This window comes from Serinus canaria, chromosome 2 (genome assembly GCF_022539315.1).
Source record: "Serinus canaria isolate serCan28SL12 chromosome 2, serCan2020, whole genome shotgun sequence".
Lineage (NCBI taxonomy): Eukaryota > Metazoa > Chordata > Aves > Passeriformes > Fringillidae > Serinus > Serinus canaria.
Genome location: NC_066315.1, coordinates 111806917 through 111823292, shown reverse-complemented (window position 1 = coordinate 111823292; position 16376 = coordinate 111806917). Strand labels below are relative to the sequence as shown.

The 16376-nt window shown below is 36.9% G+C and overlaps 1 protein-coding gene across 1 annotated transcript in view; it reads left to right on the top strand.

The window, feature by feature from the left end:
• Window positions 1-16376, top strand: part of ST18 (ST18 C2H2C-type zinc finger transcription factor) — a 165408-nt gene that overhangs the window by 78117 nt on the left and 70915 nt on the right. The window contains exon 3 of the mRNA XM_030231818.2: window positions 14090-14196. Coding sequence (XP_030087678.2) covers window positions 14090-14196 — 107 coding nt within the window. The remainder of the gene's footprint in view (window positions 1-14089; window positions 14197-16376) is intronic.

Here is a 16376-nt window from a genome sequence, read left to right as displayed (position 1 = left end):
AATAATAATAATAATAATAATGCAATATTTTTCTTCATTTTGTTTTTTACACTGCATTTCACTGAGTGCATATGACTCAGATTTGTTTGACACTCACAAATCAAGCAAAGAATAGTGCTAATAATTCTTTGCCTAAACACTCACCTCACATGCTAAAAAGAGGGCATGTTTGTGGCCAGCAATGCAGGCATAATGGCAGTTTAACTTTTGAAAATCTGGTTCTTATTAACTCCCAAAGGCCAGCAAAAGTAGCAAGAAGGAATTTGGGTTTTAATTTATTTACGTACATGGTTGAAAACTTGTCTCAGAACTGATGACACCGAATTAAACAAGACAGGTGGAATTGTGTATGGCTAAAACAAAGCAATACAAAAGGATTAAATGCAAATCCACTGTGCTGGTAACATCAGGTTTGTCTGGTGTGCAGCAGTTCATATTAAAAGAAACACAGTTAAGTTCTATTAGCAACTTTTATTCATATCAGACCCTTTCCATTTATCAGACATTAATCCATGTGATGAATTTGCTTACTTTACTTCCTTCCTAAAATATTTTCCAATGCAAATACTAAAGTGGTGGTGTTTCAGTCCATACCAATGCTTAGAGTTCCGTCTCTCTCTGTTCTGCTTAGAGCTTGATTGTCTTCTTTTGCTATATCTAGATGAGAAATATTTACCATATCATGCTGACCTTTTCCTCTGCCTCTTGGCACTGTGTTCTCCTGTATCTCTGACACCACATTGCTCATGTCAAAGCTATGGCTAACTCTCCATTTCTGTAAGTTACAACATCTACCAGTGCTCCCTTTTATTTGTTCATCAGCTTCATGCTGTTTGCCAGCTCTTTCCTACAAGGACTGGCACTGCCTTCTTTCCTGGAGGATGCTCTCCTGCTCTATTTCTCTTGCCTTCCCAGCCCTACTTCCCAACACAGCTCACACGGCATAGGCGCTATTTCAGCTTTAAGACGCTGTTCAGTGATAGGCGCAGGCTCCTTGGTTAGGAATCACCATTTGGTGAAATGTCAGTGTGCACAGTGGAAGTGGCTAGACCTGAGCCAGTCATCCAGATTCCCTTTAGAGTCAGAGGAAAAAGACATTTCTGGTGTGCAATTCATCTCACTCTGAAGGGTATGAAATGAGTAAGATGCATCACACATCTACACAGCCTCAGAGATGCCTGCAGGTTGCCTACAGGCTACCCAGAGACCATGGGAATCCAGCAGTTATTGCCTCAGTAGTACATATTTGCCTTTCAGGCATGCAAAGTTATGAAGATGAATCCTGTCTTTCCCATCCAGCCTCCAAATTGGACTTGATTTCTTCTTAAATCGTCTCTACACAGAAACATTTCTCACATGTTCATACAAGACAGTGATATGGATAACATGATGCACCGTAGATCAAAAGTCTTCTCTTGCTCCTCTCCTCACATGACATTGATGAAAATCTTTGTCTACTTAGCTATTGCAGGAGAGCAGAATAACAGAAGTAAATACTGCTGTGCAGCTCACAGGACTAAATTTTGCTCCTGAAATGTAATTTTTACAAAAAGAAAGGTATAAGTTCCTTCTTAGAAGCCATTATATTTCCTTTTAAAAAAGGAAATATTTTCTTTTCTCAAAACTGCTTAAAAAAATAAAGAGAATCAAACTGTGAAGATTTAACAATATCCATTAATTCAAAAATGCCTTGAATCTGTTGTATTTTTTTAAACACTGCTGATAGAAGCATTTCCAGACATTTTCTTTTTCCTGTTAGTCACCACTTAGCATCCGGAGACACTTTTAGGGGTGGTTTCTCTGTCTCCTCAGGCTTTCAAGACTCTGTTTCTCAAACTTCAAAGTAATAGAAAGATTGATTTGATTATGGTTTTGCACTGTTTCAGTGGTTGATTATAGCGATTCAGTATTCCCCGTGCTTTCATAAAACCTATAAGGAAGCTTTCAGATTAAAATTGCAGGTGCTGTGCATACTTTGCATAGATTTCAACTATTTTCTTTCATTTTTCAAAAGATTTGATGACACGAGTTTAGATTTTTACAGAATTATCATCCCATGATTTTAACACATAGGCATGTGATTTTTAAACAAATAATCATTTAAATTCCTAGGTACAGCTTCTCGAAGTTCCTTCAGAGCAAGGCAAGGTTCTTAAATTCTCCAAGTGGGCAGTTCATGATTCTTTCAGGCTTCAAAGTTGCATGGAACTCCACAGATCTGTGCTAACCCTTATGTAGTGGATGGTCCCTATGGGACAGTATCTGGCCAGGCACATCCCTAATCCATGCCACAGAAGGCACAGGTGGGCCTTGGAAGCAGGGAGTGATACCTGGGTCTCTGATGCTGTTTTGCCTTTTCAGATTCTTTCCCTGAGGGTAGGAAAGGCACAGGAGTAAATTCTGCTTGAAGATGATGCTCAGCTTGATCTTATTTTGAAATGAGGAGTTTTGCAAAGGCTGAGTGAACCTCCAGTAGCACCTCCACAGAGTCAAAGTCAATCAAAATCATGCACAGGATTGTGGCCATTAATTGTAGTATGAATTGGCACCAGTTCAATAAACACAAACCTTTATAATGTTATAACATTTCTTCAGAAAACTTAAAAATAAACCATAATATTCTCAGATTTTTCTTCCCAAAAATCAACGCTTTAGTGTCTATCATCAAAAATTGTCTTCTTACATATCCCTAAGTCATTCTGAATGGCATGGGAGAATAAACAGCTTTAGCCCTGAATGCTTTGGGCCCAGTGTTATTTATAGCAACAACGTTAGCAATACCAGTTATTTTTATTGTTATTAATGTGACTTACATGCTCCTATATTGTGATCATGGGATACAGTACTGGGATATTGAGGAAGTGCAAGCTGCTTTCAATCAATGATTGCCAGCCTACAAACAGCAAGTTCAGCATTGCAGACACCCTCCAGGTCACAGGCTTTCTTCCCTGTTTATTTGGGGCTTGGTATCTGTTTGTTAGCTGCATGATGATCCCTGTCTTTCACATTTACATGATACTTTAGGAGTAAAGAAGTGAAGTTTATAAGAGGAAACAGTAGGGAAGACACCATGGGTTTTGGCACCTTTTTTTTTCCTTCTTCCTGAATTTCCCACAGAGATCCCCACAAGAGGAATATCATCAGCTCAGCAGACTCTTTAGAGAAGCTGCCTTCTAGCATTCCAAGTTCCTTCAGTGTACAGCATGAAGCCTGCTTCTAGTAGGGACATATTGAGCCTGGGTAATGATAGAATCCCAGCTAAGCAGACCAGACCTCAGGAAAGGTGAAACTCATTCCAAAGGTGAAGCTTTTCTATTCACCAAGTAGAAAGGATTTTTCCCTATTTCCTGCCTGTGGATGAAGGAGATATAAAGTTCTTGAGAACTCAGGAAACCTAAGAAAAGCCAGTAACATGAGAAGACTTTGACTATATGGAGAATAGTCATGCTATCCCTGGGAATTTTTTTTTTTTTTTTTTGTTTCAAATACAGTGTGCTGGAAGAAGAAATAATCTGGTCAGGAGAAGAATCTGAGAAAAAAGAGCATTACATAACAGTTTTCCCTGGTCTGACCTGAGTGATCAGGGGTTTCGGTGAATCATTAAACCCAATTAATGCACCTTCAGGAAATTCACTTTCACTTAATCCAAAATCAAGCAGGAGAATTGCTTCTAATGGTGCAATAAATGAATATCTGCCTTTTAAAAGAGCAAAACCACACAGCTCACATTTTCTCTCTGCTCAGAGTGTTTGAGCTGTCAATGCAACGTGCACAACCTAGGCTGCCTGACAGAAAGAAGCGGTTTGCTACAGTAATGCTCTAAGGAAAGTGTACTATTCTTTTCCTAGATGGCCACTGCAGTGGTCCCTTGGACTGCCATGGTACTTTGCTTTGGTGTTCTCAAAAGGAAATTCATCATATTTTCAGCTGTCAGTCCTGCAAGGTTTACCTGGAGCTCTAAGCTTAAATTTCTTCTTCCATCTTCATATTAAGATATCTGTGTTCCTGCTACGAATTTGTCAATTTCCATTATCTCATGTGACAGCTAGCAAGGAATTCAGCCTCAAATGATAACTTCATGAATAGTTGCAGATGAAACTGCACATAGTTGAGCTCATTCTCAGATGACATGTACTCATATGACATGTGTGTGTATGTTGTCTCCTTGGTGTCTGGTGAAAATTTGTTTTCTCTGCTAACACCTGCAGATCTTACACTGAGGAAATCTCCTCAGAGCAGGGTAACCTCCACACAGAAATTTTCAGCGTCAAATCATTTTATAAAGACAGCACCAGTTCAGAGTCCTGCCCTCAATTATACAAAAAACTTCTTCTGAATGTTGATACAAACAGGACTTGAACTTTGGAAGAGCTGTCTCTATGCCTGTCTGTAGCCATAGTCTTTGTAGCCTCCCACAAGAAAGCTGAAATAACCAGTAGTGAGGACTACTCTTGATCTTATATGGCTACAGAAAATACATCCCCTTCAACTTAGCTGGAAATTATGTGTTCTATTTATTTACTATTGCATTACCTCTTAGAATTGCATAAAAACCACGAACAGTTTACTGAAAATCCTAAATCATTGTCTCATTAAAATTTGTCATTTAAAATAATACAAACTCTTTCCCTAACTACATTAATTCTTGTGCTATTATCAATTATACTACTTAAACCAATATTTTATTTAAAAGTTTTCTATTTCCTGGATCAGCAATATATAAATAAACATCCTCACTCAACAATTAGGTAAGACAAGGTAGATGGCTACAAGGATCTAATCTTCCTGATACAAATTATTATGCAATATTGCAAAAAAACCCCTTTCATTAGCTTTTATGTCCTTAGATTCTTACTCCTGTTGATGCATTTGGTAACCAGAAGAACATGGTGTTTGCCCAAAAAGCAATGTTGTTTCCATGAAAAAAATAAAAAATTGGATTGGAAGGAGTTTTAAGTATTTCTTTTTTTTTTTTTTAAACTGCTTTGCAAATTCTTTGCACAACAAACCTCGCCAATATGTAAACAGGGCTCTAGCTACTGTGTTTGTCCACAGCTAGAGCTACAGATGAACACAGTGTAGTTGTGTGATGACAGGAACAGCTGACTCATTAGTAGAGAGCAGTGAAAGGTAATTAACCCTGGGAAAAGTACAGCTGCCATGCGAGCTGTTCCTTTCTGTAGGATCTGATTAGAAATTAGTGTTAAACCACTGATTCTTTAAAAAAATGTTATTGATAATTCACTTTCTCTCTCAGGTGTAGCCCCTGAAAAGGGCCTAGGATAGAACCAGTGTACAAAAGGTCTTCTATCTAAAAAGGCCTTTTCTGAAAGAAGTGCCCACCTGTTTGGCTGCTTCTGGACTTTTCTTAACCATGAATACTGTCCCAGCTTTCAATGTTTTGAGGACAGCCTCCAAGTACACGGGCAGTGCAGAAAATGCACTGTCAAAGTGATTTAAGGCTGTTGGTTGCCATAATGGAGTCTTTAGTGAGGCTGGTTATTTAAAAGTCACTGCTACAACTTCTTGTGTCAGGACACAGTTCTGATGCAAAATTATCAGACCTTTTCAAAAGAAAGCAAAAACCTGTCTCCTGAATAGGTAAGCACAGCATATGAAAATAAAAAAGAGAAGAAAAGGATTATGCCCTGAGCACAAAAACCACCCCTCAGCCCATCCCTTTTCCTGCACACACTTTAACATTTGAGGTACCAACTCAAGACACAGCCCATGGTTTAATCAGACCCCAAAAAACAAACCGGACTGTTTCACACAGACACCTGATTAAGGCCTACCTATCAAGAACGAAATAATTATCACCTAAAATAACAAAATTTCATTTAGTGCTCTTGGAATTTCTAAACTGCTGCTTATTATTTACAGCTGTCACATGCAAAATTGTTTTAATCTCCTCACTTTGTCAGACCTTCTGACCAGGAGTGTGTATTTGTATATCTGTGTGATTAACACCCAGTGTATGTGAGTGCTTTCACTTGCAGATAGCTTCTGCTACTGAGGTCCACCAGAGTGTCCTGGCTGTTTTCAATGCAGCCAGGCTTACACTGGGGAATCTGAGCTTTAAGTGACAAAGTTTGTAAGACATCTCTCCACAGGATGATTTTTTTGTCTTGCCATAGTCCAGTTTGCTACAATAGAATTGTTACTATTATTTTTCTAATATAAAATAGTACTACAATTAGTACTGGTACATATTAGTACTACAAATAGTACTGCTATATTCTTGTAGCATTATTCTTAATTCAGTATTGTTCAGTGGTACCACAGGTAACTTTCTTACCACACATCTGAGGTTCACATTGAAACAAACTTTCCTCTTTCAAATTATTTTAAATTAAATGCAGTGCTTGTTGTGTGCAATATTTGAACTTAATGTTGCCACAAACATGTAAATAAATTTATATACACTGAAATGTATATATTTATACTTACACAGACATTATAAATATACACACACACCTTATTGACATTTTCAGCAATGAGAGCAAAAATAGTCGAAGGAAAAGAGTTAAAGATATTTTCTCTGAGAATGTTTCTCTATACAGCAAAACAAACAGATTTTTCTGATAAGTGTCTGATGTGTAAAGATTACAGTTATATCCAGATTGCCTAAGATATTAGGAGAGAAGAGAAAGGAAATGTGTTTTAAATTATTTTGCTGTTCACCATATGTTTTTTTAGTACCCATCCTTCTCACTGCTGTCCTTTTATATTTCTTCTTTTTTTTTTCTTTTGGTGAGGGGGACGGGTTGTTTTGTTTTGTTGGGGTTTTTTTAATTTTTAAAAAAGCCTGCAGTGAAAGAGGAAACATTTCAAGTTGAGTTTCAGAGGAAGTTAAATGAGCTACTGCTTAACTGATGAATCCATGATGATGAAAATAATATTTGCTACATTAAAGTATGTTTAGAAATGCACAAAAGCACTTTACAGCACTCTACACTGTTATCCTCCTTTAACTGAAATGTGAAAAGACTTGCTGAGGGACACAGAACAGATCAGTGGCAGAGGCAGGAGGAGAATTCTAGAATCCCTTTTTCCCAGTTATTTTCTCAGTCATGGCGCCTTCTATTTATGCCTATGACAGAAGGCAGGTGTGGTTTTCGGAAATAATATTTGTCTCACTTTAGAATCATAAAAGGCTCTGAAAAGAGAATTTGAACCACCACTCCTGGTGACGCAGACCCCTTATCATAAGTTTGAATAAACTGAATATGTTTTTCCTTGCTCCATTTACCTGATGCAAACATATGATGAGTAAAACTTTTTGCATAAGAAGTCTGTCCTGAGGAACATTTGACATGCATGTTTTTTTATCCAACAAATATTAGTCAATTTTTGCTTTGATTTGCAAGGTGGTGTTTTTATTCTTGGAGGTTTTTATTTTTCCTCTTCTCTTCAACATGTTTCTAAGATCTTCAGGGCAATGCAGTAGTGTAAGAAAGCCCCCATTATCTTTAGCAGTTAGGGTCATTACAAGTCTTTCAAATGGTGGCAGACTGTACTTCACATGGCACTCTTGAAGTTAATGAACATATGTGATTTGCATGTTGAGGGAAGGCACACTTCTTCCCTTTGTGTGACTTTCCCTTTCCTGGGACATGCCTGTCATGCTTAATGAAGAGAACTTGTTCAGAAAGGGCAAGATGAATGCACGGGATAGCAGAGTGGTAGTTTTGTATTTCTTTTAGTAAAAGTAGATTGCATTTTTAAGTTTATTGTTCCTTTTGATTCCATGTCAGAAAATGTCAAGTCAGCTATTTAGCGATTTTTTTTCTAGAATTATGATGTCCTAATTCCGACTATTAAAATATTTCTAAAAAAATATGGCTGGAACAGTCAGAACTCACAGGGAATGAATAGAGGAACTTAGATGAAGCCTGTGTTTGAGAAGTGACCACTTCTCCTGAACCTAACCAGCTTCAGAAATTCTACAGAGATCCAGTGCAACCATAACAGCACCCCACAAAGCTGCCCTTGAAACCCATCACTTCCTAACTGGAAAAATCAGGTACAGTAGAAAGACTGTGACAGTGGCAGTTAAACAGCAGGCGTGCCCCAAAGACCACAATCAGACCAGGATCCTCCTGCCGTGGAAGAGGGCAGTAACGGAGTAATTAAACCCAAACAATTTCGTTGATCTTGGTTGTGCTGATCTGTGTGCTCAGGCATCTCCTGCTGGCCTCAGTTCTGCAACTACTGGGCAGCTCTTCCGTGAGCAGAGCGTGGCCACCTCTTGCTGAAGGCGGCAGCGGTCCCCCCACGCAGCGCCTCGCAGCAGAGATGACTCCACAGGGAAAGTCATCCTGGCTGGGAAAGAGTAAACATGCTTTAGAAGAAAACAAACCCTGCGCTCCAGTGTCAACGATGCACACTCTTTGAACTTTCTTTTAAAATTACTCTGAAATCATGAGGTTGTTATGGAGTGGTTTTACTCAAAATAATGCATATCATTGTAACAGAAGCCTTGAAGTTAAGTGGCTACTTTAATGAAATATAGTTGCCATAGTTACTGTTAGCAAGCGGAGAATAACTTTTAGTTCTTTTGAAGCTATAAATTAGTTTAGGAAGAGGAAAAGGAATAAACAAGCATGCAAAAGTTTATTATTCAGTGTTTCATGCCTGATCAACTCTTAAAAAGGAAAACTCTCCCTAGACTAGGACATTAACTTTTTCTAGCTGAAATCTATAATTGCCCATCAACAAACATAAAATTACTTTACAACTCTCCACTATGTCTGTTTTCATGTTTTCTCCCATTTTTTTCTCCTGAAACACAGTTTTTCAAAGTTCTGCTTGCAGAATTTTTTTTATAACTGTCATTTTACAGCATCTAAATTGCTACAAAAATAATGTTCGAAAGGCAATAATGCATTGCTTAACACAACTCATGAAATCTATGGTCTGGCTCTATTATTCATTATAAACACTGTCTTAAAGCTGATGAGAGGGAAATGAGAATTTATCATGGTGAAGATGTCTTCTAGGACCAGCTCCATTGTTTTTCAGTTTAGCATCGAGATGTGCTCTATCCCTGAAGTGTTAATGGAGGTCACTGCTGTTGCTCTCCTTTACTGTGTCGAAGCAAAAGAGTTCCTACTTAGTTGACTATTGAGAAACAAAATGATGTTCTTTCCAGTATATCACCTTCAGCTTATGAGCCTCTAGAGCAGTCGTGATTAACAGGACTTTTACAAAGTTTCTGTGTAGTTACAAGGACAGCTTCAATCTTCTGTCATTTTTTTGCATTAGCTATGATTATGCTTTTACCACCAAAATGCATTTATTCTAAAGGTAACAATACCGACTCAGAGAATAGCTTATGTTTCATCTATATTTATCAGCACTCACTGTACATTTGTGTCTTCATTACCAGGAAATATTAAGGGACATTGTGCCATCTATTCCTGTTTACAGTTTATTATGCAGAGATAGGAAACACTTAGCATGTAAAATGAATGTAGAAATTATTCCTGGATAGAAACACGGACATTTCCCACTCGTTGGCTCTTTCTCCTCCATCACCGGATCAGAGTGTAATTGTCAGTAATCAGGCCTGCTTGCTGCTGATAAAACCACTCTGAATGCTAGCAGCCTTCTTTGTGTGATGACTCAATTATTCCAGAAGTGCCTCATCAAATCTGCCCCATCAGCTGGGCTAATAAATAAGGAGAAGAAACTGGCCCCCCAAAGCAAATTATAAATCCATTTGCATTAACCATTTCGCTGGTCCATGATCTAGGCAGAAATAAGCATGGCAGATTGCGTTAAGCTTATTTGAATATGTTTATAATGTTTACAGCTTGCAACCTTTTTTTTTTTCACAAGGTGTTGGAATTATCGGTCATGAATAGCATCTAAATGCAGTTATGTTAATTACAGCAAAGTCTCTGGCATCTTTGAGGGATAGTTTCTTGCTTAAATCAGGTGAAAGTTAAACTCTGCTTGGTGAAATATGATCTTGGCTTTGGAGTTACTGCCCTGTTTAAAAGAGAGGATAAGGGGAAGTGAAGTTTTTTAGAGATACTGGAAGGGCAACTGCCTGGGTTACCGGCATGTCCCACACTGCTAACATGACCTTCTGTTCATGTCAGGGTAGAACAAAATAAGATAAAGTTTAGCATTAAGGTTGAGAAAGAAAATGCAATTGTTGAAACAGCAATAATCCTGCTTTCTATGTACTTTGTAGTAAATGAAACAGGAGCAAAGACAAGTAGTCTGCCCCAAGGAAACTCCTTTCTGAAGCTCAAATTATGTACAAAAAAGAAAATGTTTCCAAGTAGAGTCCTGCAGATTTCTTGCAGGGATTGTGTAAGCCAAATGAAATTCAGTTACTCGTGAGCTGAACATTTTACATGTACTTCAGGATCTCCCTGTGGCTCGTGCAGAACTTAATGTGCAAAGTCACAGACTTCAGACTGTACAGGATAAAGATCTGACTGAAGGCCAGTATTATCTTTATTTATTTGTACTGGTATCTTTCTTTCACATGTTATTTTCTCAAATACTAAGTACACTGCACTATTTTGTCTTGGGAAAGAGAATTCACCGTCACTGTAGAACCACAAGAAATTTTCAGGAATCATAATGGTGAGCACATTGGATTTTGTTTAGATATTACTTTTATTCTGAGTTAACAAATCACAGACTGAAGCCATTATTCATTCCCACATTTACAATATATCAACCAGGGATGTGGTAAATTAGAGAAAATGAAATTAACCTGTTGGAAATGGAATGTATTATGCTTAAAAAAGCTTTTGGGAACTTTCACAAATATAGTATAGCTTTGAGTATTGAAATTCTGATAGAGAAAACAACTTGGGACTTCTGCTGAGATAATTTTGTGATTGTACAATATGTGTTTTCTCATTTTAAAATCCTCAGGAGCTCTGGTAATCTGACCTGAATGAGTGGACTTTTACCCACAGATGATGGGTCAACAAAAATAGCTGTTTGAAGGGATTTGTCACCAACATCTGATGTAGAGGATCAGGACCTAAACTGTCATTCACATCAGTATCCTGGTATGACTCATGGATCTCAGTAGGATGGCACTTCAGAGTCAGTACAAAATCATGTAGCACTGGAAATGGCTATAAACCAAGGAATGAATTGCAAAGGCTCCAGGTGACTTCACTGAACAATTACACAGACAAATCAAGCAACTCATATATTCCATCTTTGTGGGTTTATAAAGTTTATTATTCTAGTTGAATTGAGATGATGGTTGAAAAGATGGAAGCTTTCTTTATAGGCAAGTAGCCTTCACCTTCTAGAATAAAAAATACTGTTCAGGGGCATAGACAGTTGAAGTGTAAGCATAATTTACCATCTGTAAATTGTTTTGAATTCTTGATTAAAAAGAGAAATAAGTTAATGCAAGCTATGAATAGATTGGGCCAAATGAACGTACATGTGGACCCAAGGGGAGTGACCCCACCAAGGAACCTTGATTGACAAATAAATAAGTTAGCTCTGCCTCATTCTATCAACAATGATCATCAATGCCACTAACAACCTGGTTAGATGTACTTTGTGGGCTCTTGTGTCTGAGACCTTATTTTCTCCAGTTGGTATTGCAGATTTTTGCACTTCTTGCAACACCTCAAAATGTGGCCCATGGTCAATTTTATAACTCATAAAGCTTCCTAAAGAGATTTAGTATAAGGCCTTGATATTCCTGTAAAATCAGCACCAAGCCTTTTTTTGCTACCTGAACTATCAGATCCCAACATTTATATCTGAAATAGAACTTACTTCTTGGAGTGAGGACAGGGGTGACACACAGTTTATGTTACGTTAAGGGCATGCCACATCCCATGATGCAGCATAATCCTGCAGACCCTGTTTGTAGCATGAAAGATGCATGACATTGTATCAGACTTTTTATGAGACACCCTAACTTCAAATGAGGATACTCACCCACAAAACAGCTGAATGGCAGCCAGCACCCTGTAATGTGAAAAAAATCAAACCCAGCACATTTAAACTTACTAACCATCAGCAACTTCTGCTGTGTTTAAACACAGCAGAAGGGTGCAAGTTTTTGTGTTTTGCCACTGTTGGATGTAGCTCTTCAGCACGATTTTAAAACCTTCCCCCCGGACCCATCCCAGTCCAAACTCCTTTTCTTATAGGGAGGACTTTCAATACACTAGCTAATTATGTAAAGCTAAATGTGGAAAGTTGAGTGTGTTTTTCCTTGTCCTTTGTGCACTTTTCCAAGTGGATCTCAGCTGTGCTGCCTTAACTCTCAGTCCCTTAGGATGAGAGAGACAGCAGATGGGGTTAGGGCAGAGGGCTGATGCTTCTGACAGCAAACGGCCTGGTTGCTGAGTGGAAGCTGTGAGCGTCAGGAAGCTCCTTTTCCCCAGAGAACCAACTAACCACTGAAGAAAGTTGAAAATGAGCCCTTTGAGAAACGCTATTAAAAGTAGTAAAAAATTGCAATTGTGCAGATGATGTGCTGCTGTGTGGTTATTCGGATGCTAATGAGTTTGACATCAGGGAACTCAAAGGGTTTGCAGCTACTCCCTTATGTGATTTGGTTCTTTATTGGAAATCTTTGAAAAAATAAAGGAAAAATATATTGTTAATAAATACTTAAGTTGCTAGAATTTTAAGACAAAAATCTGCTAAGTCTATAGAAAGCTTTGGTCACCCTTGTAGTTACTCTTAGAGGTCTTTTAGGTTAGTGTGTTTTGAACAAAGAGGAAGAGGAAGGTAGAAGGCTTTGAGACTTCTTTTGTGGTTTTGGGTTTTTATTACGAATGTTGAAATAGAATAACAGGAAAATAAGGCTTTGAGGAAAAACAACATCTCTTTCTGGTAAAATGTAGTTTTAAAAAAGCTGTAAAAATCCTGTTGGTATCGGGCTTGTTTGTTCTGGGTTTTCTCCCTTTGTCATCTTACATCTGTTGCCTGTTTCATTATTTGTTCAAAGTGTACTAAATATAATTAAAAGTACTTGATGGGATGAAACAAACATCCTATCTTTTGGGACACAAGCTGAAATCAGTTGCTCAAGAAACTCCAGCTTCCCTGAGAATCTGTTTAGAATGAGCCTTTGCAAGTTAAGAAATGTAACATTCAAAATTTTGTTGAAAAAGATATCACCAGATATCATTAAGAGAACAGTTAAAGTTCTGAAAGTTTATTTGCAAATTTTGTCATAATTGGAATGATCTATGAATAGATCTATTTAACAAAATACACTGGAGGATATGTGAAACAGATCTCCAAAGTTGCAACTGGTAGCAAAATTTTAATGCTTTGGTCACTAGTGTTAGGAGCAACCTCTAAATAAAACTTGCCCTTAATACCTGCTCATTGTCAGATTCTTCCAGGTTGCAGGTAACTAAAACTTTAAGCTTTAGGAGGGTTTGGGTACTCAGTATTTCTGAAAACAAGGATCTCGGTGTTGTACACTCAGAGGAAAACTTTTGCAACTCTACTTCCCTTGCTGTCACTGTTGATTTAGCATAAAATCCCTCACAGCAAAGAATAAAAATTGTGCATGGAGAAATGTCAAAGATTTCCTTAATTTGGCTTAAGCTGAGAACATTTCAGCCTGCCAAACTTTAAATTTTAATATTTGAAGTCAGAAAAAATAGAATGGAGGAGTTTCCTTCTGCTTTTAAAATGTTTCAGAATGCTTCTCATTTATTTCACATCATGAACTGAGCCATCCCACTCAGTCAAAGGGGTTCTGATGCAATTAAAACATTTGAATAAGGATTTCTACATATAAAAACAGTAGATTTTTGTCAACACAAGACGAAAAACTTTTCTTAGAGCAGGTCTATTTCATAAGCCATGAAAAGGGCATTAATGATGTAAAGAAACTATTATAAGAAAAGAAAAATAAAATACACTTTATGCCTTTTGAAGCACCATTGATTCCTCTACACCCTATCTTAGTAAAACTGCTGAAGAAAACATTGCATCTGGATTATTTACCCATTTGATTTAAAGAGTGTCTTGTTTCATCTATGTGTTATTTAGTATAGCTGGGGTTTTTTTTATTTGTTTTGTTGTTTTTGTTTTTGTTTCTTTGTCTGTTTTTTTCCAGAGAATGAATTTGAGGATTATCTGTTAAATCAGGCAAGGCATCTTGGGCTGTGTGACAAATTTGAACCTTTGGAATCTGCACATATTTTCAACTGGAAACACGCAAAGGTGGGATAATTTATTTACAAAATTTAATTTGAGTAGAAATATGGCTATATATTAGTAGTAAAATACTATGTGGTTTCATGTGTCAAGCCTCATGCACTAGGGTTACTTTCCTTGCATAATATCTGCTGTTTTAAGAAAGTTTTCAACAGTCAAGTATAGCAGTACTAAACAGTAGAAGAGATGAGGAATTTTTTAAATGCATAGAAATTCTAGCTCCTAAGTTTGTGAACTACACTTGTTTAGCCGTACATACTGACAGTAACACAAGTATCTTTGAATCTATATGACTCCAGGAATGAGAATATATTTCACAGTGTACTGGTTAAATTTAAAATTGTTGATTGATAATTATTGGTGATTTATATACATATAAGGTTTATTGGTTTGGGACTTTTTAAACTATATAACAGTTGAGTGGGCTAAAACTTTAGTGTACTTAAAAAATTCTCAAAGCATCAAAGCTTTTTTTTTTTTTTGCTGACTCTCTTTCTTCTGAAAACTTATGTTTAATATATATTAGCACAGGAAATAGTGACAAGATCTTGAACTGAAGAAAAAATAATTATCTAGGAAGAAAAACCTCTAGAAAGTAGCCTGGGTTGAGCTGCATTTCAGCTTAGTATACTATATGGTTTTTCTCTGAATTTAAAAACTAGCAGTTGCCCCTTAATTTCATGAAGCTGTGACTCTGCCCTCTAAAGCCTTGGTAAAGAAGACTAATAGAAATACTTGGCACATGTTGGTTACCTAAGGGAATAATAGAACTATTTGCTGTAGTCGTTTGGCAAAAGGACATAAACATATGGCTTTGGTTTATATTCAGCACTGCCAGTTGTGCAAAGTTGCATGGATGAAGTATACAACAGCAGTGACAACTCAGAAATCAGAAGTGAGAATCAAAATAAATCATCCTCATTACAAAGATATTCAAGCTTGCCTCTGATCTAAGGCTTATTTTGTCTCTGCATATTTTCAAGTAGTGAATTCAATATAAAAAAATCTACTTCTCAAAAACAGGTACACCATTCAATCACACTATATAATGCCAAATTGTGATGGGATGATTTATATGTGTTATACACAAACATTAAAGTTTGCATTTAGTACATGTACTTATTTTAATTCCAAAGAAATTCATAGAGCTGAACCAATTATTTCCATGTCATTCAACTTTTTCCTAGAGAAATCAGGCACAGCTTTGACTAAAACAAAATTTTCAAAAATAAAGATGCAATGACTCCTTGGTTAAGAATAGTCAAAATCACCAAAAAACCATGTTTTTAGTGATGGTCTTTAGGAACATATTTCTAAATATTTTTCCTTTCTGGTCATCAATATATTATTAAAAAAAAAAAAAAAAAAAGAAAGAAAAAGAAGAGCAAGAAACTTTAACCACACTACAAGCAATGTTCCTAAAAAAAGATTGTATTTGGATTCTGGATTATTCTTACTGCCAGAAATGAAAATGCACAACTTTTTCTAGAAGCTGTTAGATGTGTTCTCTGCATTTCTTTCTCTCAGTATACTTCTCACCATCAGTGTGAGATTAGTAATTCATATTAAAAATGTTTACATAGACTAAGAGAAAGATTCAGTCAGCACACATACAAACATACAGACAAATGGCAATCTGCTCTTCTGGGTGGGCTAGAGGAAATCTTGATTTCAGATTTATTGAAATTATTTTTCTCTATCACTTTATTCTCTTTTTATGTGGTAAAATCTTACATGAGTTAGTGAAAAGAAATATCAAAATATGAGTATCCAAACCACTGAAAATTTTGCTCTCGGGGTATTATTTACTGTAGGGAAAAGCACACAGAGTGTCATGTCACCTTGGGATACAGTATAGCACAGTCCTATTAATTGTCCTTAGCAGAATCTGACTTCATCTTTGAAGTCTGTAGCTTGTGTTGGAGACTTGAGAATGGATTTTTGGTGCTTTAAAAACCAGTGAGTTTTTTTCTTCGGACCGATTTCACTAAGCTTGTGACAGATATAGCTGTTATCTCAATACTAACTTCAGTAATTCACAAATTAAAAAGAGTAGAGAAAAGTGATTATTTCTCTAGACCTCTCAAAATCAGGTAAAGTTTGTCCTAGTGAAATTGTTCCCTGAATTTAATTTTGAAAATCTGGTATAACTTTAAGTCAGAAACTCACAGTGCAGTGATAAATTT